Source organism: Equus caballus, chromosome 16 (genome assembly GCF_041296265.1).
Source record: "Equus caballus isolate H_3958 breed thoroughbred chromosome 16, TB-T2T, whole genome shotgun sequence".
NCBI classification, from domain to species: Eukaryota; Metazoa; Chordata; class Mammalia; order Perissodactyla; family Equidae; genus Equus; species Equus caballus.
In genome coordinates this window covers 54,552,461-54,577,031 of record NC_091699.1, presented here as the reverse complement: position 1 = coordinate 54,577,031, position 24,571 = coordinate 54,552,461, and the positions used below count along the sequence as shown (strand labels likewise).

The 24,571-nt window shown below is 51.1% G+C and overlaps 1 protein-coding gene across 2 annotated transcripts in view; it reads left to right on the top strand.

Annotated features, from left to right (window-relative positions):
• The window catches only part of GASK1A (golgi associated kinase 1A), a 58,314-nt gene that overhangs the window by 33,226 nt on the left and 517 nt on the right, over positions 1-24,571 (top strand). Inside the window, exons 2-5 of one of the 2 annotated variants that reach the window (XM_023620639.2) lie at positions 7,457-8,752; positions 21,556-21,678; positions 23,503-23,606; positions 24,136-24,342. In XM_023620639.2, the coding sequence (XP_023476407.1) occupies positions 7,457-8,752; positions 21,556-21,678; positions 23,503-23,606; positions 24,136-24,342 (1,730 nt within the window). Of the gene's footprint in view, positions 1-7,456; positions 8,753-21,555; positions 21,679-23,502; positions 23,607-24,135; positions 24,487-24,571 lie in introns of those variants that run through there. The other variant, XM_005600789.4, reaches the window with a different exon arrangement.

Below are 24,571 nucleotides of genomic sequence, written 5' to 3'. Positions count from 1 at the left end.
TGCTAGCACACTTACAGACCTATAGGCCAGGGAATGCTGTTTCCACCTCCCTCATAACCCTCTGATCTGAGGGCTCATTTCCTGTGTCCCAGGCACTGTGATAGTCTCAAGATACAATGGCAAGTGAGCCAGTGTCACCTTGTGGATCAACTCCATTGGGCAAGACAGACATTAAATGATCAAATACAGTGCAGACAGAAAGGGTTGTGCTCAGGGAGGAAGAGCATGTTATGCGAGCACATAGCCAGGGCATCCAACCCATTGAGGGGCCTCCATGGAAGGCTTCCCCGGGGGAGGTGGTGTCTAAGCTGAGACCTAAAGAATGAGAACAGGGAGGAGGCGAATGTTTCAGATGGAGGGAAGGGCATGTGTAAAGGATGGAGATAGAGAGAGGGTCTGGACTTTCCAGGAACTGAAAGAAGTTCAGTATGGCTCAAGCACTTGAAGTATTTAGACATTTTCTTTTTTTTTAAGATTGGCACCTGAGCTAACATCTGTTGCCAATCTTTTCTTTTTTCTTCTTCTTCTTCTCCCCAAAGGCCCCCAGTACATAGTTGTATATTCTAGTTGTAGGTCCTCTGGTTGTGCTCTGTGGGACGCCACCTCAGCATGGCTTGATGAGCACTGCTAGGTCCGTGCCCAGGATCCGAACCGGTGAAACCCTGGGCTGCCAAAGCAGAGTACGTGAACTCAACCACTTGACCTTGGGGCCGGCCCTTAGACATTTTCTAAAGAGGCTTCGAAGGGTATGAGCCAGTGTGTGGAGAGTGGGTTGCAGAGGAGCAGGACCAATTAGGTGTCCTGGTACAGAGGATGGTGCCTGACTGGGCTCAGGTAGGCACAGAGGGTCCAATGAGAAATGAACTGATTCAAGAGATGTTTAGGAGGAAAAATCTGCAAGACTTGGATGTATGGGGCAGAGGAAAGGGTGGAATGAAGATCAGGCCCAGTTTTCTGGCTTGGGTATCGGAGTGGATGGTGCTGCGTTTTAGCGTATCAGAAACAGAAGGAGGGGCACATTTGGAGGAGGGGACGGTGAGTAAATTATAAAGTGGAGAACTTCTAGTGGGCCTGGCAGTCCCCTCTCCTCTCTCCGACTCCTAGAAATCTAACTGTGGTAGGTGGGCCACCTCACTTCCTGCTCCACGACACTCTTCTAGGGGCTTCCAGGGTAGACTCTTGGGGGTCCTGAGTGGTCAGCACACCTGGAGGCTGCACTCAATTCACACAAAGCTGCTGAATAGATCTTGGAGAAATGTACAGAGGGAGCAAAACTCTTGGAATTCCCAGGGCTGTTTGGCTGCTTTGGCTCCTGACCACAGAAGTTGGAAAAGCTCAGTTATTCTGTGGGCTGGCCTCGTCTCTGCATTCTGTAAGGGCATGCTCCTTTCTTCTTAAAAATGTGCCACTGTGGGCTGCTACTATGACCGTGGCTGCATAAACTCTGCATTCTCGCTTCCCCTGAAAACCATCTGAAAGTGACAAAGAGAATGGAAGACAAAATACAAATTCCTTTTTCAGCTAAATCAAGAGACACACACCAAAATGCCTGAGAGCAGAATAAGAAACAGTCCATTTCATGCAGAAGCAGTGTTGGGAGAAATCAGAAAGAGTGGAGGAGAGAGCCCAGTGGTGGCAAAATGTCCATCTCTTCTTGTCTGTAAAAGAGGATGTGGAAATGGACGTGAGTTTAGTGGCCCAGAGGCCCAAGATGGTGAGAAAAGCAGAGGGGGCTGTGATGGATGAAGACCTTGCTCACAAACCAGGTTTGCAGGAAGGAGCCTGGCCGTGTGGCAGATGAGAAGACAGCATCTGCATCATGAAAACCTGCTGACTTCAGATTCCACTCAGGCTCCTCTACAGGAACCTCTTTCAATTGACTGGTCCAACTCATACAATAAAAAGAGTTTGGCATCCAGACAGAGACACAGTAAGAGAAAAGGAGACAAGGAGCAGCCGAGTTGATGAACAGATGAATGCCAGTCACCAGAAAACGTCACCCTGAAACAGGTGAAAATTTTGAGCAAGCATTTCACAATGAATTTTTAAAACAATGAAAATATACCTTCTATGAAGGAACAAAAGAGAAATGCAAGAATTCAAGGAAAATGGTATAATAGCAGGAATAAATGAAATGAAAGATATAAGAATAAGTAGCAATGAACAGAAATAAGGTAGAAAGTAGAAAGTACACAAGGGGGAATAAATATTGGGTAAAACAATAAGTGAAATAGTGTATAGAACTAAGAGAAGTGAACGAAATGAAATGAAAATAGAAAGGATTAGAGGGAAGATGAAAGATATATAAGACAGACAAAGGAGATCCAACATACACATAATTGAAGAGCTTAAAGAAGAAAATAAAAATAAAATAGTGGAATGGAAAAAATTTAATATTTTGTCCAGGAAAACTTTGATGAAATAAAATATTTGTCTGCCTTTTATAATAGGGCATATCGCATGCCAAGAAAAATTGACCCAGAACAGTCAACACTGAGATTTATTCTAGCAACATTAGTAGACTTCAAAGGAAAAGCAAGATCATGTCACACCTTTAGGATGGCTATTATCAAAAAGACAAGAGATAACAAGTGCTGGTGAGAGTGTAGAGAAAAGGGAACCCTGGTGCACTGTTGGGGGGAATGTAAATTGGTGCAGCCACTATGGAAAACAGTATGGAGGTTCCTTGAAAAATTAAAAATAGAACTACCATATGATCCAGCAATCCTATTTCTGGGTACATATCTGAAGGAAATGAAGTCAGTATCCTGAAGAGATATCTGCACTCCCATGTTCATTGGAGTATTATTCACAATAGCCAAGATATGGAGACAACCTAAGTGTCCTTTGATGGATGAATGGATACAAAAATGCATCTATATACAATGCAATATTATTCAGTCATAAAAAAGAAGGAAATCTTGCCATTTGTGACAACATGGATGAACCTGGAGGGCATTGTGCTAAGTGAAATAAGCCAGAGAGAGAAAGACAAACACCGTATGGTATCGTTTATATGTAGAATCTAAAAAACAAAGTCAAACTCATAGAAATAGAGAGTAAAAAGGTGGTTGCCAGGGCCTGGGAGGTGGGGAAATGGGGAGATGTTGGTCAGTACAAACTTTCAGTTATAAGGTGAATAAGTTCTGAGGATCTAATAATGTACAGCATAGTGACTATAATTGATAATATTGTCTTGTATACTTGACATTTGTAAAGAGTAGCTCTTAAGCATTCTCAATGTGTGCAAACAAGGTAACTATGTGAGGTGATGGCTGTGTTAATTAACTTGACTGTGGTAATCATTTCACAACGTACACATATATCAAGTCATCACACTGAATACTTTAAATGTATATAATTTTATTTGTCAATTATGCCTCCAATAAAGCTGGAAAAAAATGGGGGGGGGGGGAAGGAAGAAAAGAAAGAATCCTTAAGGCAGCAAGGCAGGGTAAGAGGCCAGTTTAATCTTCGATGCGTGCACAGCATCACTCAGTGCTGGAGAACAGTGGAGCAGGACCCACGGCTATTGTGAGAAAGAAGCGGTGACACAGTGTTTCAAGCCGAGCCAAACTTTCCTGCAGGCATGAATGCTATAGAAACATAGTTTTCAACATGCAAGAACTCAAAGAATATTGCTCCCATGAGCACTTCTTGAGAAAATTATGGCGTTTTAACTTCAGTCAAGCAAAAAATAATGGAAAGCTAGGGTAAAGAGGTTAGGAGTATGCAATGAATATATTTAACTGAAGAACTAAGACCTGAGCAAATGTGAATGTTGTAGTAATGGAATAGATTGTATGAGTTTTATATTCTAACAATGTAGAAAGGGCCCAAATATAAAAATTTGGAAGGGGAATGAGGGACAAGGTGGGAGAAAGAGTAAACATGCTCTTCATGAATACTAGCTGGGGACCAAAGGATATCATTTACAGCTGACAGACACAGTAGAAATGTAAGCATATGTAAGTGCACAAAGGCAAACATAAAAATGATAATGCTAGTGATTAGAATGGAATGGCAGAGGAAGCGGAGGATGGGGAGGAGGACGTGGGCGAATGTTCTGGCTGCTCTTCATAGGGAGTAGGAGCTACTATTGAAAGAACGAGGCAGCGAAGGGCACATGATCATAAAGACAATCATAAGGACCCATCAAAATTTCCTAAGTATTGCAAGAAATATACACCACAAAACAAAGTGAAGGTAACGGAAAACAGAGTGCAAGATTTCAAAATTATAAATACAGAAAATATACCATAGAATATTATGACAGAATAAAGACTAAACGAGGATGGCAAATGGGCTAAACCCACCTCGTGAAAGAAGAACACAGCTGTTTGGGTGGAAGTGTGAGTGTGTGTATGCATGTGTGTGTCTGTGTGTGTAAGTGTGTGGGCATTTGTGTGTTATGTGTACATACATGTGTATGCATGCTTATATGTGTATGTGTACATAATTGTGTGTGTATCTATGTGTTTCAGTGTGTATATGTGTGTGCATGTGTACATATGTATGTGTTATATATGCATGCATGGACCTGAGTGTATGTGTATGTATTTGTGTATGTGTTTCAGTGTGTGTGTGTGTGTGTGAGAGAGAGAGAGAGAGGCTAACCCTCTGCCCTGTGGTAGACCACAAAGGAACGCCCTGGGCAGGTTTGAAAACCATGTTCTAGCACACCTCCAGTAAGCAGGAGAGACATTCCAGATAAAGTCCAGATTTGAGGAGTCCAGGTTGTCTAGGGGATCCCACAATTTATGAGGAAAATATTCTCCAGGCTTTGTCGCCTTGCCCTGTGGCCCCAGAAGCCTCAGCTGGAGTAGGGGTAAATTCAAAAGCTGCCCTCATCTGATCTTCCCACTGCTTATTCAGCTCACTGGTCCCCACCTCGTCCCACCCAGAGCAGGGTGTCCAGGCTAGGGGCTGCATGGCCCTGGGACACAGATCCACCTGCTGGCTCACAGCAGCACAGGCATCTTGGAGTCAGGCGAGAATCAGCTGGGAAGCAGATGGCAATCTTCCCCAATGCTTCCTCCTCCAGGGGCCGGGGGACTGTCATCTTAAGTGGTGCCTCCAGCCATGGCTGCAGGTATTAGAATCAGGTGGACAGAAGGTGTTTCTTAGCCTTGGAGTTCATGTTGCCCTGGTGTTGACGCATCCTACTGGGTTTTGGGGGTGTCAGCCCACAGCTGTGAGGGAACCTTGGTTATTGCGGTCCCACTGCTCAGGGCTAGGAGGGTGATTGGGCCTCCTGGGGGTGACAGGACAGCAGCAGAAAAGCTCACTCATTTCAGCCCCTCTTCTCCAAGAGCCTCCCTTAAGGGCTCAAATTGTCTTATGGGGTGGCGGTGGTCGTGGTGTGGGGTTCCTCTTGTCCAGCTTGGCTTTGCTGTGGATGCTCATCATGAGCATTTGGGGCAGGGGAGGCCCAGAAGAGCCCACTGATGGCTCAGTCCACCTCCAACTGTCCACCAAGAGCTGGAATCACTGGATATTGGGGCAAATCAGGAGGCATTGAAGGTCATTTCATCCAACGCCTTGTAGATGAGGATGCTGGTCCCAAGAGTGAGGTCACCCAGAGACTGCTGCCTGCAGACTCCCCGGCCAGTGCTCTTTCCACCACCATGCACCAGCACAAAGAGGGCTCAAGGGACTTGAGTGAGCCAGGCCCGGAGGCGCTAAGAGGGAGAGGATGGACAGGGGGGCCAGGACGGAGGAGGAGCCAGTGTGGAGGGACTGGAGGCAGGAGGGAGCATGGGAAGTTTTTAGGGCTGTGCTGTAACTGGGTTTTCCCACTTCCTTTTGATTCTCATATGATGCTCACTGTGCTGAGAAGAGAAATGTGTTTGGTTCCTGCAGAAACTGCCACTGGCCCAGAAAGAGGCTGAAGGCACAGACCAATGAGAGGATGCGTGAGGGGTCCGTTCCTCCAGGCCACATGGTTGGAGGGAGGGGAGGGCCGATGGGGACTGAAGGAGGGAGGAGAGGCTGTTCATCACCGAGGGAAGGGAACCCAACGGTTGTCTTAATTGGGCCTGTTGGTCTCTCGCACAGGATCAGCCTTGGTCCGCAGCTCCAGCGCAGAGCTTCTCCACAGGGAGAGTGGGTTCTGCACGGAGACTGCAGAGTCTCACAGGCTCCGGGCAGGAGCTGCAGCTGTCCCTGGACCAGGCTCAGAACCAGAACCAGGAGCTTTAGGAAGCTGGGCAAAGCGCTCCCTCCTGTTTGGGTTTCTGGTTTGTCTGCTGCTGTTTCTTCTCTCTCCATGTAAAATGGCCTTCAGTAGAATATGGCCACTGTTGTAATCTTTAGCGGGGCAGCCATGCACCCCTGCTGTCTAGGTCATGGGCAGAAAAGCGAACCTTGCTGACTTGCTACAAGCCTATGTTCCCAGGGAGGGTGGGGGCTGAGGAGCCATTTGGCCCAGTGTGGGTCAGGGTCCAGGATGGCCCTGTCAGCTCTGGTCAGGGGTCAGGGATCAGGGTGCCTGGACGGATGTGGCTCCTGAGGTGTTGTGGGGGATGGAGATGGCTCTTCAGTCTCACAGTTTCAGGGACTCCAACATACAGTGGCTCAAACATCTCTTGGCAACTCTGCTCCCATGTCGTCATACAGGCTCCCAAGCTCCTTCTTCTTGTGGCTCCATGGTGCCCGAGCATCAGAATTACCCGGAAAAGGTGTTAAAACACAGGTCGCTGGGCCCCTGTTTCTGATTCAGTACTGGGGTGGTGCCTGAGAATTTTCCTTTCTGCTGAGTTCCGAGGTGATGCTGATGCTGATGCTGCTGGTCTAGGAACCATGTGTTGAAAAATGACTGCCCTGGGGTGTGTGCTTAACGACATGTGCAGAGCTGGTGCTGCCACATTCCTGTCCCAAGAGAGAAAGGCCAGGGTAGCCAACTTCCTTTTGAGCAAGCGGGGCAGGCAAAAGTGGCTCACTTGTACCATGGGCAAGACATGCGGCCACACCTGGCTGCAAGGGAGGCTGGGCAAAGTCATCTGTAGCTGGGCAGCTGTGGGCCCTGGAAAAGGGAAGGGCATGTTTGTGGGAGACAATGAGAGGTCTGCCAGAGTGGGCCTTGGGAATCACATGGACATGAAAAGAAAGGGCCAGCACTAGTGGTGGGGGACAGATGTGGAAAGAGACTCCTGTTGTGCTTGGTGATCACTGTCGTAACGGCGGTTTGTTCCGGGGGAGAAGCCCAAGCCCACCTGCAGGCATCAGCCAAGGCTGCCCCAGAGGGCGGAGCAAGCCAAGCTTTGTAGCGGGAGACGGTTGGCTGCGCTTGCGCATTCCTCTCTTGAAGGCAGCTGGGTGTTGCTCCACCTGGGCTGTGTTCTCTTCCCTCTTCAGCCATCAGATATGGCCCTTTGTTCACCGTCCCTAGTGTTTTGTGGGTTGAGACTGATGTTTTCCCAGGTCTCAAATTTTCTTTTTCTATCCCGTCCCCCAGGCGTCTTGGCTCTGGAGAAAGCTGCGTGGCAAGAGGCGGCTGGTGATGGCGTTCTGCCTCTTGATGACTCTATCTGTGGTGGCTGTTACCCGCTTCCCCCCACAGCATCCAGCTGCTGGCCTGGACCCTGGTCCCGTGGAGCCCCGCGGAGAAACCGGCACCCCTGCCCCCCACAGCCGGCAGGCTCTGAGCTCCAGCCGGAGGCAGCGGGCAAGAAACCTGGGGTTCTGGAGAGGCTGGGCCTTGCCCAGGACTTCTGTCCTGGTGTGTGCTGAGGAGCAAGGCCACAGAGGGAGAGTGGACAAAAGCAGGCAGTCCCTGGGAGGGGACAGCGGGCATCCAGGGAGGGTCAGGAGAGACATTACTTTGGCATCTCTGGGAGATTTGAGACTCAGTACCCGGCGTCTCGTGCTCCTGAGGGAAGATGAGGTCAGAGGTCCAGGAGCCAAAGACCTCGGCACAGCCTGGCACAACGGTCCCATCCAGAAGGCACAGGATGAGACAGGCACCCTGGATGCCCTCCTCACAGGGCGTGACACGGCAGCTGTAAGGACTCTGAGAACTACTGCTGGACTGACCCCCCCACCCCATCCAGTGGAAGGCAGGGATCTGCCAGAAGCTGGCAATAGAGGCTTGACTGGTGGGCAACAAGTACAGGATCCTGCCCCAGCTGCAGGGGCTCGTCAGTGGCCTGGCTCTGTTGGGGAGCTGCAAGGATCTGTCTGGTGTGATGCTGAGACCCCTGGGCTGTTGAGCGACTCAAGGACCGGAGGGCAGGTTCCCCCATGGCTCACAGAGCATGATGTGCAGACCCTCCGGCTGTTGGCCCAGGGGGAGGTGGTGGGCAAAGCCAGGGTCCCCGGCCATGGGCAGGTCCTGCAGGTCGGCTTCTCCACTGAGGGCGCCCTACAGGACATGTCTCCTGGGCTCAGCCGACTCTGCTCCCAGGGGCTCTGTGGCCTGATCAAGAGGCCAGGGGACCTGCCCGAGGTCCTGTCCTTCCACGTGGACCGAGTGCTGGGGCTGCACCGGAGCCTGCCTGCTGTGGCCCGGAGCTTCCACAGCCCCCTGCTGCCCTACCGCTACACGGACGGTGGCACGAGGCCAGTCATCTGGTGGGCGCCCGATGTGCAGCACCTGGGTGACCCAGAGGATGACCAGAACTCTCTGGCCTTGGGCTGGCTGCAGTACCAGGCCTTGCTGGCACGTGGCTGCAGCCAGCCGGGCCAGGCCCCATGCCCGGGCATCCACCGCGCTGAGTGGGCTCGCCTGGCGCTCTTCGACTTCCTGCTGCAGGTAGGTGGGGCTGGCCGGGTGGGGCGAGAGCATCGGAGGTGGGGCTTCGGGGGCATCGGAGCACTGGAATTGCCCACCTGAGGATGGATGGTGACTCTCCCCACAGTCTTTGTCTTTTGACCACCAAGTGACAGTTTTTGTTATTTTTCTCCCTCTGTGTTTATTCCCATGGTGTGCTAGAACCATCTCGTCTGGGCTCACAAGAGCTGATTGCTAACATTTTCAGGAATTTTGTGACACGACTGTGAAACGCAGGCATTATTGAAAATTAAATTATACAAACTAACATATAATACATTAAATACTCAGAACAACGTAGCTGTTCCAGGGACTGTGAGCTGGATGTCAGCCATGGAGACATGTGTGGAAACATGGCCAGAAACACCAAAAAAGGAATAAAGCTCAGAAGGTGTACCTGATGCACACTGAGCCAGCCCCTACTTACCGTGGTCCTTCCAGCTCCTCCAGTCTACAGCTCCAGGGCTGCCTTGTGCAAAGGGGAGCCTGGAGTCTGGTGATCAGCATGGGCTTTGACATCACACAGACCTGGTTTGAACCCCCCTGCCCCCAGGCCACTTCCCACTCTGTGACACTGAGCAGGTTACTTCGCTTCTCTGTGCTTCACTTTTCTCACAGCTAAAATGGGACTGGGTATCCTGACCTCATGCCCCTGGGCCTGACCATTTTAGCTTGTAGCAGCTCCCCGTTGCCAGCACCTGCGTCTGCAGGCTTGCTCTCGGCAGAGCCTGCTCTGCCCTGTGTGTGACAGGCTGGGTGCTGGGGAATGAACGCCCTCCAGATAGTGTGACCAGCCATCCAGGATGGGACGGAGGGGTCTTCCAGACCACAGGACTTGCAGTCCTGGGCCAACCGGGGAGGCTGGTCATGCTGCCTCCAGGAGCAGCCTCCAGTAACTGACGGCGCTGGTGGTTCAGAGCCCTGGCTCCCTGGCTGGGGTGGCTCTGCAGCGCATATTCTGTGTGTCTCTCAGAGTTCCCCACTGGGACTGAGGCCCCGCTACCCACAGTGGCCACTGCTGGCCTTCCCTGTCTCAATTCCCTGCTCCCGGCTTGTGCTTTTTTGGCTAGCTCACAAACTGCTTTCATATGAATCCTTGTCTCGAGGTCTGTCTCTGGGGCAGCCTTGCTTATCAGATGATACCACCGACCTTGTGTGGTTTCTGCACACGAGGTCATTCGTGTAATGCACTTAATGCAGTGCCTGGCGGGTGGCACTTGTTCAGTAATAAGCAGGCACTGTCCCCAACACATTACAGGAATTAGCTCATCCAATCCTCAGAGCGACCTTACAAGCGAGATACTACATTTATCCCTATTAGAAAGTTGAGAAATTGAGGCCCAGAGAGGTTAGGTTACCTGCCCAAGGTCATGGCTGGTGGAACCGAGACGCAGCCTGTGACTCCAGAGTGCACCTTCTTAATCACAGAGTTGCTATTCAGCTGACCACGAGGGAGGGCAGGAAAGGGGGATGCTTGCAGGGCTGCCCTGCCCCTCCTGGCAAAGTCCCGATCCAGCTGGTGTGCGTGCAGCAGCTTTCTGCTCCACACAGAGCCCCTCTGTCCATCTCCCGGGGCCGCCCTGTGGGACCCTCCCTCCGCTGCCAAGCCCTCTGTGGGGACGGAAGTCTCAGCAGCCAGAGCCCACACAGGCTGGGTGTGTGGTCAGAGGTGACTCAGCTGGCCTCGTGCCACCTCTTCCCTGGTTTGCTGAACACCAGTCAAGTCAAACACCCCTGTCTGGCTGACGCCGCCTTCCTAGAAACCATTGGCAAGTCAGGGAGAGGCGGGGCTGTAGGTCTCCCACAGGAACCCGAGGTGCCTTCTGACCGGGGGATGGGTACAAACTCCACATGCAGCCCACTCTGCGGTATGCTTGCTCGTTTTTGGTTTTATCCAATATAAATGCTTTTTTTGGTGTGTTTGTGTATCACAACATACCATTTACCCAGATGCAAAATACACACGCAGTGCACACAGACACAGTCCTTACACCCCCACAAATCATACCCTATGCTTCGCAAATCCCACAGAACGCTCTGTATCAGTCAGTGACTGCTGGAATAATGCTGTGTGACAAACCTCTTCAAAGTCGATGGCTTAAAACACCAGCTCTTTACTTCTTGCTCCAGGGTCTGTAGTCAGCTAGGCTCAACTGAGCTTGGCTCCAGGCTGTGGGCTGGGTTCAGGTCTGCTCCTCACTTCTCATCCTGGAGCCCAGGCTGAAGGGGCAGCACTATCCGGGGCAAACTCTGCTCATGGGGAATGGAAGAAGCCCAAATGCTCAACCAAACCATAAAAGCACATTGAAGTCCTCTGCCGATGTCACTGCTGCTAATACCCCACTGGCCAAAGCAAGTCAATGGCCAAGTCCAACGTCAGGGGAGGAAAGTGCTCTCTGCCCAGAGTAGAAGTGGGAGAGGAGCAAATATCTGCTGGACAATAATCAAGTCAGTTACACACACCCCAAACACACACATTACACACTTATACATGAACCTTATATGCCCACGTGTCATAGCCACACACACTTGCACACCATTCACATGCTCACATACATTCCATATGGTGCCTAGACACTGCTGTGGGCAACTGGGCTCCATCCTGCTGAGACCTTTGGGAGAGTGTGTAGAAAATGTGTCAGAGCTGTCTCACCTGAGGGCCAAGGAGGCTGGGCTGTTTACCCACTAACTCCCAACTGTCATTGGTTGAGGCTGCTCCGGAGAGTGTTGACTTCCTGTCACTTCTAGCCTGGCCCATGTGCTGGCCAGCCACGCATGCTCCTTCAGCCAGAAAGGGGCTATGGCGGAGAGCTGCAGGCACTTGTAGAAAGCCATGGGTGTGTACAGGAATAGTGAGTGTCAAGGGGCAATGGGTGGGATACCAACAGCATCTGCTACTCATAATGAATGATAAGTCAAAAACAAGTTTCACAGGCCAATGTGACCAGCATGGTGCTCTCAATTAATAAGCTGATTTCTCCAAGAAAGATAAAGTACTAATAGTGAGTGGGTGCCCTCACCCCACCCTGGGCTGTGTCATAGGGAGAAGTTAGACCAAGAGAGAGCCCATTACTTCTGAATGGATCAGTGAGAAGCTGGTTCTACTCAGATGGACAAAATGGGTGGGAGAGGGGGTATGTGTGCTTGGGGTGGGGAAGGGGGCTCCCAAACGCTACTCTGCTTAATGTCAGGGGCCACTTGCAACCAGAGCTGTATTCAGTCTGGTAAAAGGTAAAAAGTTCTCCTCTTGGGACAATGACGATGGTACAGCCAAGCCGTGGTGGAGAAGAGCTCATGATCATCGCCTCCGCTGTAGGCCAAATCCAAGCTGAGGGGGGTTAAGCCTGGACCGCAGAGGGCCTTCTACCCAGAGGCCGGGGTATGAGAAGGAAGCGCTGGGGGGTCAGGCACATCTCTCTTTTTTCCTTTAGAGGGGTTTCTGTCTCTTACGTCCTGCTTCCTCGCAGAGGGCGTGACTAGCTGGACTGGGTGGGTGAGCCATGAATTCAGACAGACCGGGAGCTGGTAATGTTCGCTCACAGAAGGCACTCTGCAACTTCGGCTTATGAAGGGCCTTCACATCCCCGAAAGTCAGGACCCCAGAAAGCCTCAGCTGCCACCATTCTGGTCCAGGTCACCATCTTTCTTACCTGGACTAACACAACAGCCCCCTGACTTGTCTCCCTGCCTCCATTTACGCCCATCCAATCCAGTCTCCTTACAGAAGCTGGAGGGGTTGTCTTGCTTTGGGTTCCCAGGGCCAGGAATCCAGTAGGGGCAGTTTATCGGGGAGGGCATCCCGGGAAACACCTGCGGCAAAGTGGGAAGTGAGATGGAGAGCAGACAGCCGATAAAGGGCATGTTATCAAACGGGTCCCTGCTGTGGGTGACTGGGGCTGGAAAATTCTGAGAAAAGGTATAAAATACATGTTCAGAGTTAGCCCACCAAGAGGTGAGGGACGGGAGGGATTCATAGCCCACTCTCCCATCATCTTCGGTTGCGGGCTGCTCCAGGAGGTGATAATTCCCTGGCGTTTGGAGAAAGCCCCCAGGGAAAACCATCCAGCTGCTGGGGAGTTGGAGGGAGAGCTGTGAAGTTCAGACACACTGGTCAGGCACAGAGAGCACACCTCTTTACAATCATAAGTCAGATCGCATCACACTCCCCTTTAAAATGAGGCAATGCCCTCGCAGAGCCCTCAGCCTCAGGTTCTTCAAGGACCCACGTGATGCATCCCTTTCTGCTGTCTCCAGCCCCGTCTCTTGGCACCTGGCCTTGGTCCCTTTCCAAACATGCCCAGCTCCTTCCGGGGCAGCCTCTTTGCTTCTGAGGCCCCCTCCTCAGGCCTCAGCTCTCCTGACTTCCCATCCTCCTCCACTTTAGCCTCTTTCTCTTTCGTGGCACCCTGCCTATGCCCTTTCTCATTCCCAGCACAGTATGTAAATATTTTATTTATCTGTTCACATATTTACCATGTGTCTCTCTGTTTTGTTCACCACCACACCCCCAGCATCGAGCACAGAGCCAAGCTCTTGGTCTGGTCCTAGATAAGCCTCGTTAAATGAAGGGGTGAATGAATGAATGAAAAATGAATGAACTTCCAGGTCTCTGTATTCCATCTAGGTGCTGCTGTGCTCTGCTTCCTCAAACACCACTTCTTCCTCTAGACTGAAAAGAGTCGCAGGGCTTTCTGCGTTTCTTGTAGGGCCCAGTAGCGAATCACAGAGGTAGACAACAACACGACCATTGAGCCCTTGCCTTCTGACAGGTAACTCACTTAAGCGTCCAGAACAGATGACAACGCCTGATGCCATCCCATGTCCTCGACATCGGGCACTGTTCCAGCACTCTGCATATGGGACTGCACAACAGCCGAGGAGGCAGACAGTGTTCCCAGCTCCATTCTACAGATGAGGAAACTGAGGTTTGGAGGGGCTGAGGGACTTGCCCCAGGCACAGCCTTCGGTGTTGGAGCTGGCACCCGATCCAGTGCAGTGTGGCCACAGAGCACGTGCTCTTGCCCTCTCTGCTGCACTTAACAAAATCGTTTCTCCAGTCTCTTCTGGTGAGACTGGCCCAGTTCCTCCCGGGGAGCCCATTTCAGTTATCTGCGATCCCGTGCGCATTCCTTAGTTTGAGTCCAGATCTAGGGCGTCGGTTGCAGTGTATCTCCTCGGGCTTGGTCTGCGGGGAGCTCAGGTGTTTTATGAGTTGGATGGAGAGGACCCAGATCCATGACCACTGCCGACCTCTCAGGCTCCCAAGCAGAGTCCTGGGATGTAAGAGCAGCAACCACTTAGGAAGTGCCTACACCTGTCTGGCAATGTCTGCTACAACCACACACATGAACTCATTTAAATCCCACAGCAGATCAAGAGACGGGTGCTGTGCCCTCCTCATTTCACAGGTGGTGCAGCTGGCAGTGGGGGAGTAAAACCACCTGCCTGGACAAGGGGGTTCAAAGGGTGACATTGAGCATCTTTTCATATGTTTAAAAGCAGGACCTCGATTAAGGTGAGGTGTGATGGGCAGAATTATAAGATGGTCCCCAGTTCCCCCCCCCACCGTGCCCCACCACTATTAACCCCTCCCCCTGAGTGTGGGCAAGACCTGTGGATATGATGGAATATCCCTCCAGTGATTAGGTTACCAGTCGGTCAACTTTGAGTTAATCAAAAGTGAGACTTTCCTGGGTGGGCCTGACCTAATCAGGCAAGTCTTTCCAAGAAGATGCATCTGAGAGATTTTCCTGCTGGCCTCAAGGAAGAAGGTAAAGAGCTATGCTATGAACTGCCTACGGGAAGGGGAGGACCCTGAGATCCCCAGGGACCTAGGCTTAGCACTTCGAGGAATGGTTTCTGCCAACAACCTGAATGAGCTTAGGAGAAGACCCTGAGCTACAAATAAGGCGTGGTGCTGGCCAACACCTTGAGTTCAGCCTCGTGAGACTGATGAGAGAAGCCAGCAAAAATGTGATGGACTCCTGACTCACAGAAACTGCGAGATAGTAAATGTGTTCTTTTATGCAGCAACAGAAAACACGTTTATGAGGCAAGGGAGGCCCCAGCGTGTAAACATTTTAGGGGGCGTTCGCTCTCAGTGCCGACCCTGGACTGCACGACGGTCTCCTTCAGTTTCTTCTGCCACACTCTGCTCCTGCCCCGTCTAGATTTTAACTGCCTTTTTAAAGAAAACTGTCAGTTCATACTCTTTACGCATTTTCTGTTGCATAGTTGGTCTTTTCCTTAATGATTTTAAGAGCTTTTTATAGATTAAGGATATTAGCCTTTTGTTTTCATTGTATGGTAATACTTCCCTCAGGTTCAATTGTCATGAAGCTTCGTTTATAGTCTTTCTGCAGTACAGAAATTTAAAACAATTTTATGTTGTTAAAATTATCAAGCTTTTGTTTTCTGACTTCTAGGTGAGTGTATCACGTTTTAAAAGGCCATCTTCATTTCAGGGTTATTTAAAAAATTCTTCTCTGTGTTTTCATATACCTTTGATCCATCTGGAAGTTATTTTGGAATAAGAGATAAGGTGCAAAACCGTGATTTTTTTTTTTCCAATGGCACCATTTGTTGAATAATTAATCTTTCCCCCAATCTGAAGTGCTTTACTGTGTAGCCAGTTTCCATATGTGTGTAGGTCTATTTCTGGACTCCTTTCTGTTCCAGTAAAGGGTTTGTCTATTTATATGCCAGAATTACACTGTTTTAATTACTGCACTTTATATTTTATGTTAATAACTAGTAGGGCTTGGTCTTTCTCATTGCTCTTTTTTAGAATTTTCCTGATATTCTTGCATACTATTCTCATGTGAAATTTAGAGTCAGCTTGTAACTTCCTTCTCCTTCCCAAATCCTTTTGGGATTTTATTGAATCAAATTAAATTTGTGTGGACTAATATAAAGAGAGTTTACATCCTAAAATACAGTAATTCTAGCCAAGAATAGGATGCATCTCTCCATTTATTCATGCTCCTCAGAAGCATCTTGATATTATCTTCAGCTGGATCTTCACTTTCATGTTGGGTTATTCCTGGATATTTCACCCTCTTTCGGCCATTAAAAATGGGATCTTTCCGGGGCCAGCCCAGTGGCACAGTGGTTAAGTTTACACGTTTCGGTTTGGTGGCCCAGGGTGCACCGATCTGGATCCCGGGTGCGGACATGGCACTGCTTGGCAAGCCATGCTGTGGTAGGCGTCCCACATATAAAGCACAGGAAGGGCATGGATGTTAGCTCAGGGCCAGTCTTCCTCAGCAAAAAGAGGAGGATTGGCAGCAGATGTTAGCTCAGGGCTGGTCTTCCTCAAAAAACAAAAAAGGGATCTTTCCTTCTGTTATATGTTTTGGGTGGTAGTTCTTAGTCTGTGCGAAGCCTATTATTTCTGTGTATTCGTTTGGTTACCCGCCACCGACTAACTTCGTATTGCTTCTAACAGTTGCTCGGTTTATCCTTGGGTGTTCCAGGTATACCATCATTTCATCTGTAATGAACACACTTGGTTTTCTCATTGCCCCTTCCTTCTTTCTCCTACCTCATTACATTGCTGGTGCCTCCAGAGCCGTGGGAAATATTAATGACATGACAGATGTGACTCGATTCTACAGACTTGGGACAATTTCTAGCCTTGCCGTTGTCACGACAAATAATCCATAATCAACCTATAAATCAAAATTAGGGTGAGTTTATTATATGAGGCAGGTCTGAGACTATAGCCCAGGGGCTTCCTTCCCCAAGGAAGGAAGGGCACCAAAGAAGTGGGGTGTACAGAGTGGTTGTACACTGTCTTGGAACACAGAGCACAGATCACACATGACAGGAATGTCCCTCTTACAACAGTCATGAGCTTGCTTTGCTGGCATAGCAGGTCAGAGGTCACAAGGTGAACACAGTAGGTTGGTAATTAATCCTTAGTTTCTAGGAAGAGATGCTTATCCTTAAAGAAATGCTGAGATGGGGAGAAGCCATATCCCTATCTTGAAGGGCATCATCCTTGTCTTTGGGACACTATAAATGTTTAAAGCAGATGTACAATGCATGCTCAGCGGGCCCTGTCAGGCATTCCCGGAAAAACAAGGTCAGGCCGAATTAGTTTTAAACCAAATGGCTTCCTCATACACTTCAATATGTCCTATTACTTTTCATTTATTCATCCTTGTTAAATGTCATGCTGGCTTTTGACTGAAGATGTGATGAAGAACTATTTATTATTGTCTGTTTATTAAGAGTTTTGATTGTCAGGAATAGAAGTGAAATGTTATCGAATGTCTTTGGAGTATCCGTGGAGGGGGTCACAACATCCGCCCTCTAATGTGTTAACGTGGGGCCTTTCGGTGCAAGGTGTTCTCACAGTGACTCATCCTGGCTTTCTTGGTTGGAACCTGCTTTGCTGCCGGGGGTTCATCTTTTATTGGCCGATGGTTTTCCCGTTGACGTTTGAAGCTCAGGATGTTCTACAGATGTCTTTAGATGAGACCTAGTTCTTCTCCATCCGTCTCCTCGAAGCCCATCAGCCGTCTATTCGACTGGCGTCCTAAGCTGGTGCTGAGACTTCTGGCCTCGAGGCAGACGAGGCATCCAGACGGTCCTCCCTGGAGCCTCCGGGAAGACTGCGCTCTGTCGGGACACGTGGGGAGAACGGCAGGGGGAGAGCTCAGAGGAGAGTGAGAGTCAGCGCTGAGTCACCCCTCCTTCCCCACACTCTGACCTCCCACAGCCTCCTGAATTCTTTCGCAGCTAGTGGGTCAGTGTGGGACCAGTGTCCTCCTTGGAGAGAGAAGCTGCCACCCCGCGGTGGTCTGGCCCCCGGGCAGTGAGCCTGCCCAGCCAAGAGCCACCTTTCCACCCAGAAGGACCCAGACCTGACACTGCTCCCAGGTTGGGGATGGGTCCCTGCCCTGGGGGCACAGGTCACCAGCGACAGTAGGTGGCTCTCCTGGAATCCACCAGACCCAGATCAGGCACCGGCTGAGGAACCTGTCTTGGTCCAGGTGCCTGGTTGGCTAGTTAGAGTGCCTGTGCTGGGCTCTCCCCACAGCTGGGTCTGGTGTCCCTCCTTGGCAGACTGCAGGGTCTTGTCCCACCCAGCTGTCCTGTTTGGTGGTCACAGAGTGGGTGTCCCTCTGAAGCCTTCTGGGGATGGCATCCTGGGCGGGAGGCAGGGCGTGATGGGCAGGCTTTCAGTGACAACAGTCCTCTTGTGAAGCCCCCACTAGATCCTCCATGCTGTCATCCAGCCATGACTTCACTCATTATTCTTTCACTCAGACACTTCAACTCAGTCTCTGGTTGTGCTAAACACGTGCTGGGTGCGGGGGATCAGACTGAGCCCCGTCTTCCTCTTTGCTGTCAAGGTGCTCGCAATCTCTGATGCCAGAAAACTCGTGCCTGCCATACAGTCCGGTTCAGTGGTCAGAGCCAGACTGCCCGGGTTTGAGTCTAGACGCCACCACTTCCTCTCTGTGGACCTCGGGCACAGGGCCCATCTTCTGAGACTCAGTTTACTCATCATGGAAATGGGGATAATAACAATATCTGCCTCTGGGCTTCTGGGAGGGGTTTAATGCTGGGAGGGGTGATAGGCAAAGCACTCTGAGTGGTTCCTCGCAGAGTAAGGGCTTCACACTGCTTAAGAAAAATTAAAAAAAACTGCATTTCCCATGCTGATTGTGCAACATTGTTCGGTTGGCCAGAAAAACCCAAACTGCAAAGGTTTATCATTTTTTCTTGATAACTCCTCATTTTTTCTAAAAGGGGAAAGAGAATCAAATCCTGAAGGAATGTGGGAATGACACTTAATCCTGGTCTCTTTTGGCTGCTCATCTGTTTGAACTGAATTTCTCTTCAGTGGAAAAAAATCACCCGACAGCGTGGCGAAACAGTCAGGCTGGCAGCTGGGCCCGGCCGGCCTTTCCTTTAAACGTTCAAATGCATGTGGAGTTTGGGGAGCCAGGAGCATTCTGTGGGCTGGTGGGCCTTGTAGCTTCCTCTGGAAATAAACACTGCTGCAAGTGGGAATCTGCACAGAATGGCCTGGAGCTGGGGTCCGGGAGGGCTGGCGGGAGGAAGGGGGCTTGGCTAGCTGTGTATCAGGCATGGAGCAAAATCCAGAGCAGTTACTATATTTCAAGCTTGCTAGAACGGCTCTGCCAGTTGAAGAGAACTCAGCAAAGGGGCGTCTGTCTCACAGATATGTCCCGGCTCCAAAAACTAGGCCTGCACGTGGAAGAGAGTGGCTACACTGTTGTAGCTCTTACTTTATTCCAGACTCTGGTTCTCTGGCCTGTAGTGCTGGGGGAGGCCAGGATTCTTGGGGGGAAACCCCTGAGATTCCTCAGGTCTTTGGGTCTGTCCCTCCCCAGGCCAGAGACAACTGAGGGCTGTCCACAACAGCCACCCCCTGCTTTACTCGTGTCAACACCCTCTGTGGCCCTCAGCATAGTCCCATGGGAGTATCACCACCCCCGTTTTGCTGATGAGAGAATGGAGGCATAGTGAGGTTAGATAACTTCCTCAGATCACATACCTAGGACAGAGTAGGGCCACGAGTCAGCCCCAGACCCACAAACATGGCCCCCGTGCAGGCCATATTCCCCTCTCCACTTGTTTCTGTATGGCCCACGAGCTAAGAATGGTTTTAGCATTTTTAAGTGGTTGAAAAGGATCAAAAGAATAATAATATTTTGTGGCATCTAAAAATTATGTAAAATTCAAATTTCAGTGTACATAAATAAAGTTTTCTGGGCACAGAGCCATGCCCACTTGTTTGCGTATCTATAGTAGGTACAATACGCACCGCAGAGGCAGAGTTGGGGAGTTTGACAGAGCCTCTACAGACCCCATAAGCCTAAAATGTTTACTGTCTGGTCCTTTATAGAAAAAGTTTGCTGACCTCTGCACTAAAACACCGTGTGGGCAGCCTCTGGAGTGGCTCCTGCAGGGATGACATGTTTTGGAAAGCACGGAGGAGGACCTCTCTTGCTAAGTTCAAGGACGATATGGAGAAGTATGGAGGTGCGATAGCAGCTTCAGGTGGATTAAAGACCAGCTGGTGGGCCGGGAGATCTCTGACGGCAAGCTGCAGGGCTGTCTTCAGCCCTGTTCCAGCCAACACTTTCATTAGTAGCCTGAGTGAGGACATCCGGGCTGTGTGGACCCAGCTGGTTGCTCTGTGTTCTTCTGCGCGGAGACCTGATGTAATTCACCGTCCATCCACTCCTGGGTTCAGGGATCAGCGCATCACCATCTTCCATTGACAGCTGCTGGTCCAGGGATGAGTGTGTGTCCTGATTTGGTCCAATGAGGCTGAAAGGATGGACTTCTGTTCCATGGTTGCTGGGGGAGAGATTTGTTTTCTTTCTCTCCTTCTCTCTGGACATGAACAAGGGAGCACGTACTCACAGTGGCCACCTAAAGGCTTCCTGAGACAAAAGTGGGATCTTGTCAACGTTGTGGGTGGTAAAGTGGAGAGCAGAAAGAAACCCGAGTCCTTACCATGACAAGAAGGAGCTGCTACATCTCCCCAGCCTGCCCTATCTTGAGACTGCCCGCCATAGATGATCTTCATTCTCCTTATGGTTAAAGCCATGTGTTTGGTTTTTCTGTGACTTGTGGTTCTTGTTATCCAAAGTCCAGGAGGCCAAAGAGGTGACAGTCACCTCAGGGGTCCTGTTAATGGGCTCACTGCATGAACGGGGCCGTGGTGGTTTGCCACTCTGGCCAGGCTGGACCAGTCCTCGGGGCTCTGTGCACTGGCCTCTGGCTCGACTTGCTTTTCTTAGTAGTGCCAGAGGATATCCTTGGTCCACCGCCTCTGAAAACACTACCTAATACGGCCTCACCGAAATGCCCTCAGCCTGTTTGGGCGATTGTCTAGGCCCAAGGTATCACTTGTCCATGCTGAACTGTTGTAAAACAGAAAACATAATGTTTCGGGACAGTAGTCGGGACTGTTCACATTGTCTCATTTCTGGATGTCTGGTTTTCTGAGGTTGATTGGTGAATAGCACTACAGTTATTTCCTTGTTTGCGTTGAAGGAAATCAACTGTGTATTTCTTCAGAACATGTGAGAGTTTTCCTACAGGGGCATACGGAAACAGACCAAGACCTTTTATTGGCCAACGCTGAGCTGGGGCGTAGTGGACCGAGAGGTGGCTTTGATGAGGCTGCATCCTGGAGGTGATAGATTGTGTCCCATCTCTGTTTGTGGAGAGGGATTGGGTGCAGGTGGGCAAAAGAAGACAGGATTGTGGTGCTGGCTAAAGCTGAACCAGGTCAGTGGCTCAAGCTGGCTGAGCAGTGACCACAGAAAGATGAGCATGGACCACCCAAATACCACCTTTGCCTGCTGCTGCCTCAGTGGTTGTCATGACGATGGTGGGCTGAGTCTTCTGGGTTCCTCCCCTTCCTCCTCCATAGTGTTGAAAGCTCTTTTCCAACCTTAGTTAGCAAGGCTGAGACCAAATTAATTGATGAGTAATTAATCATGATGAGTAATGATGGAGACCTCATTTGACCTCTGTAACTGGCTCATCCTTCCTGATCTTCAGGGAGCAAACAGGCGTGATCAAACAGCTCCTGGTGTGCAGGGCAAGCTGGCAGAGGAGCAGAGCAGAAGCCCTGTTACTACCTGGAGGCCAGCAATAGAGCTGACCAGCGCCAAGAGCCACTGAGGAGTGCCCCCAGTGTGTGACCCAGGGGTCAGGCGGCCTGAGTGCTAGGCCTCGTGGAGGCAGGCACTGTGCCGCACCCCCTCAAAGGATGCGTGTCCCCACAGGTCCATGACCGCCTGGATCGCTACTGCTGTGGCTTCGAGCCGGAGCCCTCAGACCCCTGTGTAGAAGAGAGGCTCCGAGAGAAATGCCAGAACCCGGGCGAGCTGCGACTGGTCCACATCCTGGTACGTCCCCTTGTCGCCCCAGACTCGAGTCTTCCTGTGTCCCTCAGAAGATGGTGTTCGCAAGTTTCAGAGACCATGTGATGCTGGGGTTTCCCAATCCTGCTCTTTTTACCAGCAGGACGCTTTGCTTGAATAATGTTTCCAGGAAGCCACAAAATATAAAACTGACAAAAGTGGAGCTTTGAGAATGTGGTTGAAGTGGGTGTGGGCTGGGGGCCGGAACCATTTCCCCAACTCCACTGCCCCTGAGAGACTCTTGGGAACCCCTAGGGCTCCTGGGAGCAGAGTGTGTCTGGTCAAACCTCCTCATTGTGCCAGTAAATGCAAAATGTGACCTGGAGTGGGGTGGGGAGTTTCCAAGGCCACCTGGCTGGTTGTGGCAGTGACAGAACTCTCACCCGGGACCCTGATGGCTCACAGGCTGGGGCGATCAGAGAGATATTATGCTGCCTCCTGTTAAGACCACAGCCCAGTGTGGGAAGTGATGCACTGAAGCCATCGGAGAGGGGCTGGCGTGGCAGAACAGCCACTTCTCCCGCAGAAGGAGCAAGGTGCCACCTGGCGAAGGGCTTCTCTATCTTCTCCCCCAGTGAGACCTAGTGTCTTCACTGCCTCACTTTGGCCAGTTGCTTTTGGAGGGTAGCTGTCAGCATGGTGCCCAGTGTCAGGCACGCCACACCAGCCCAGGGGCCAGGCTGCCGCCTGGAGCTGCCGGGTGGTGGGAATTCTCCCTCCCCTGCCCCAAGAGCCATCTCTCCTCTTCCCCGGTAAAAGGCAAATATCCCTGGGAGAGGTAAGGCTTTTATATCTGTCATTCACTGTTGGTGGGCAGCCATTTCAGAGCTCCTTTAGGGCAGCAGTTTTTGGAGGGAGGAGTCACCAGGCTTCAAGAAATAGATGGTCCCTGAGTGTGGAGACAGGTGAAGACGGAGCAGAGGCAGAGGGAAAGGGAAGCTGGGGTCCTGGAGACAATACTTCATAATCTAAGCCTAGATTGCTAGAGAGGATTAATGGGAAATTACCATGGAATCTGGGAAGATGTGTAGGAATGAGACGTGTGCATGGGAGAGGGGGTAGGGAGCCAGAAGAGACGGCCTCCCATTCCCCAGCACACTGTAGTTTTAAGGTGCTAAAGAATTTCCTGTTGCTGATTTTAGTTTTGAAGAGGTTTAGGAGATGCTAAACTCTCCTGTGGGGATAGAGTATGGTCAGTGCTACCTGAGGATGAAGGGCGTCATTGTCTGTTCTCAGGGATGCTCAGGGGAGCGCCCAGGTATGCAGGCACAGGTGGCACAGAGGGGGTGAGCGTGTGCGTACGTGTGTGAGCATCCACGTATGTGCTACATCCTGAAGCCGCAGCCCTGACGGGTGGGCTACCTCTGCCCCTGCTGATTTCCACTCATGCTCCTCAGCCCTTTGGCTACCAGGACAGGAATCAGTCCCTGTGCCTTGCAGTTTCGCAGGATGGCGCTGTGGCATGGCACTATGGGTCCAGGTTTGAACCAGCCCAGCTACTAGCTGTGTGATCTTGTGCAAATTACTCAACTTCTTTGTGCCTCCGTTTCTGTAAAATGGGGCTAACACCAATGGCCACCTCGTAAGGTTGCTGGGAGCTTTCCCTGAGATGCTGCCTGCAAGCACTGAGCACAGTGCCGCAGTACAGTCAGCTTACTGCTCAGCGCGTGGGGGCCATCTGGGCACATAGCAGGGTGAATTGTGGGATTGACAGCTCGGGGCCCCCAAGCCCTTTAGCCCTGACAGAGTCCACGGGCATCACCTGGCCTGCCCCCTTACCCACCTCTGTCTCTGTCCTTCTTCCTTGAGGTCCGGAGCAGCGACCCATCTCATCTGGTTTACATCGATAATGCTGGCAACCTTCAGCACCCTGAGGACAAGCTGAACTTTCGGCTGCTGGAGGGCATAGATGGGTGAGGGTCCAGAGGACCGGGTGGAGGTTCATGGGACTGGGGCTTCATGGCCCTGCTGCAGCCTATAGGACGTCAAACCATGGCTCCCGAGAAGTCCACAGTCCAGCAGACAAAAGCTGTTGGATCTGAGCTTCAGGAGCGGGTGGGGAAAGCTGAGAGGCGACTCAGCCAGCAGGCCCTTCACCTCCCAGATGGAGTGCCCCCCCCCCCAATATTCAGAGCGCCTCCTGGCCCCGCACAACACCGGCTGCCCTTCCCTTTCACCCGGGAAAGCACAGTTGATTTACCCAGCTTCCTTATGGGATGGGACCCATCCGAAGGCTTTCTCTCTCTGCTTTCACAGCAGAGCCAGTCAAAGGGTTCCCTGATAACTAGTCAGCAGGCATGGCCCTGGGGACTTCGCAGGCTGACTTTGCCAGGCTCCCCAGCTGTGAAAGTGCTGGCCACTTGGCTTCGCCTTTCACAGAAACTCTCTGAGATCACTTTTGCTTTTCCTTTCTGCTATGGGGTTCGGGGGACCTTCCTCCAGGTTTCCTGAGTCTGCCGTGAAGGTTCTCGCATCAGGGTGTCTACAAAATATGCTGCTCAAGTCACTGCGGATGGACCCGGTGTTCTGGGAAAGCCAAGGTGGGGGCCAGGGGCTGAAGCAGGTTCTCCAGACCCTGGAGCGGCGAGGACAGGTCCTGCTGGAACACATCCGGAAGCACAACCTGACACTCTTCAGGGACGAGGACCCGTGAGTCCCCACACTGCCCACGCAGGGCTCTCGCCTCACTGGTGGGCACCTCACAACACGACCTGAGTGGATGAATGCCCATCCTGATGGCCACGACTTTTTGGGTTCACCCATCATGATGACAAATGGGAAAAGCCAGAAATCAGAAGTGCACCCTGGATGTCATGGGCTGTGTCACCTGCTTGGCATGGTGGAGATGGTTGTGGGTGTTGGCTTTTCAATCTCACTG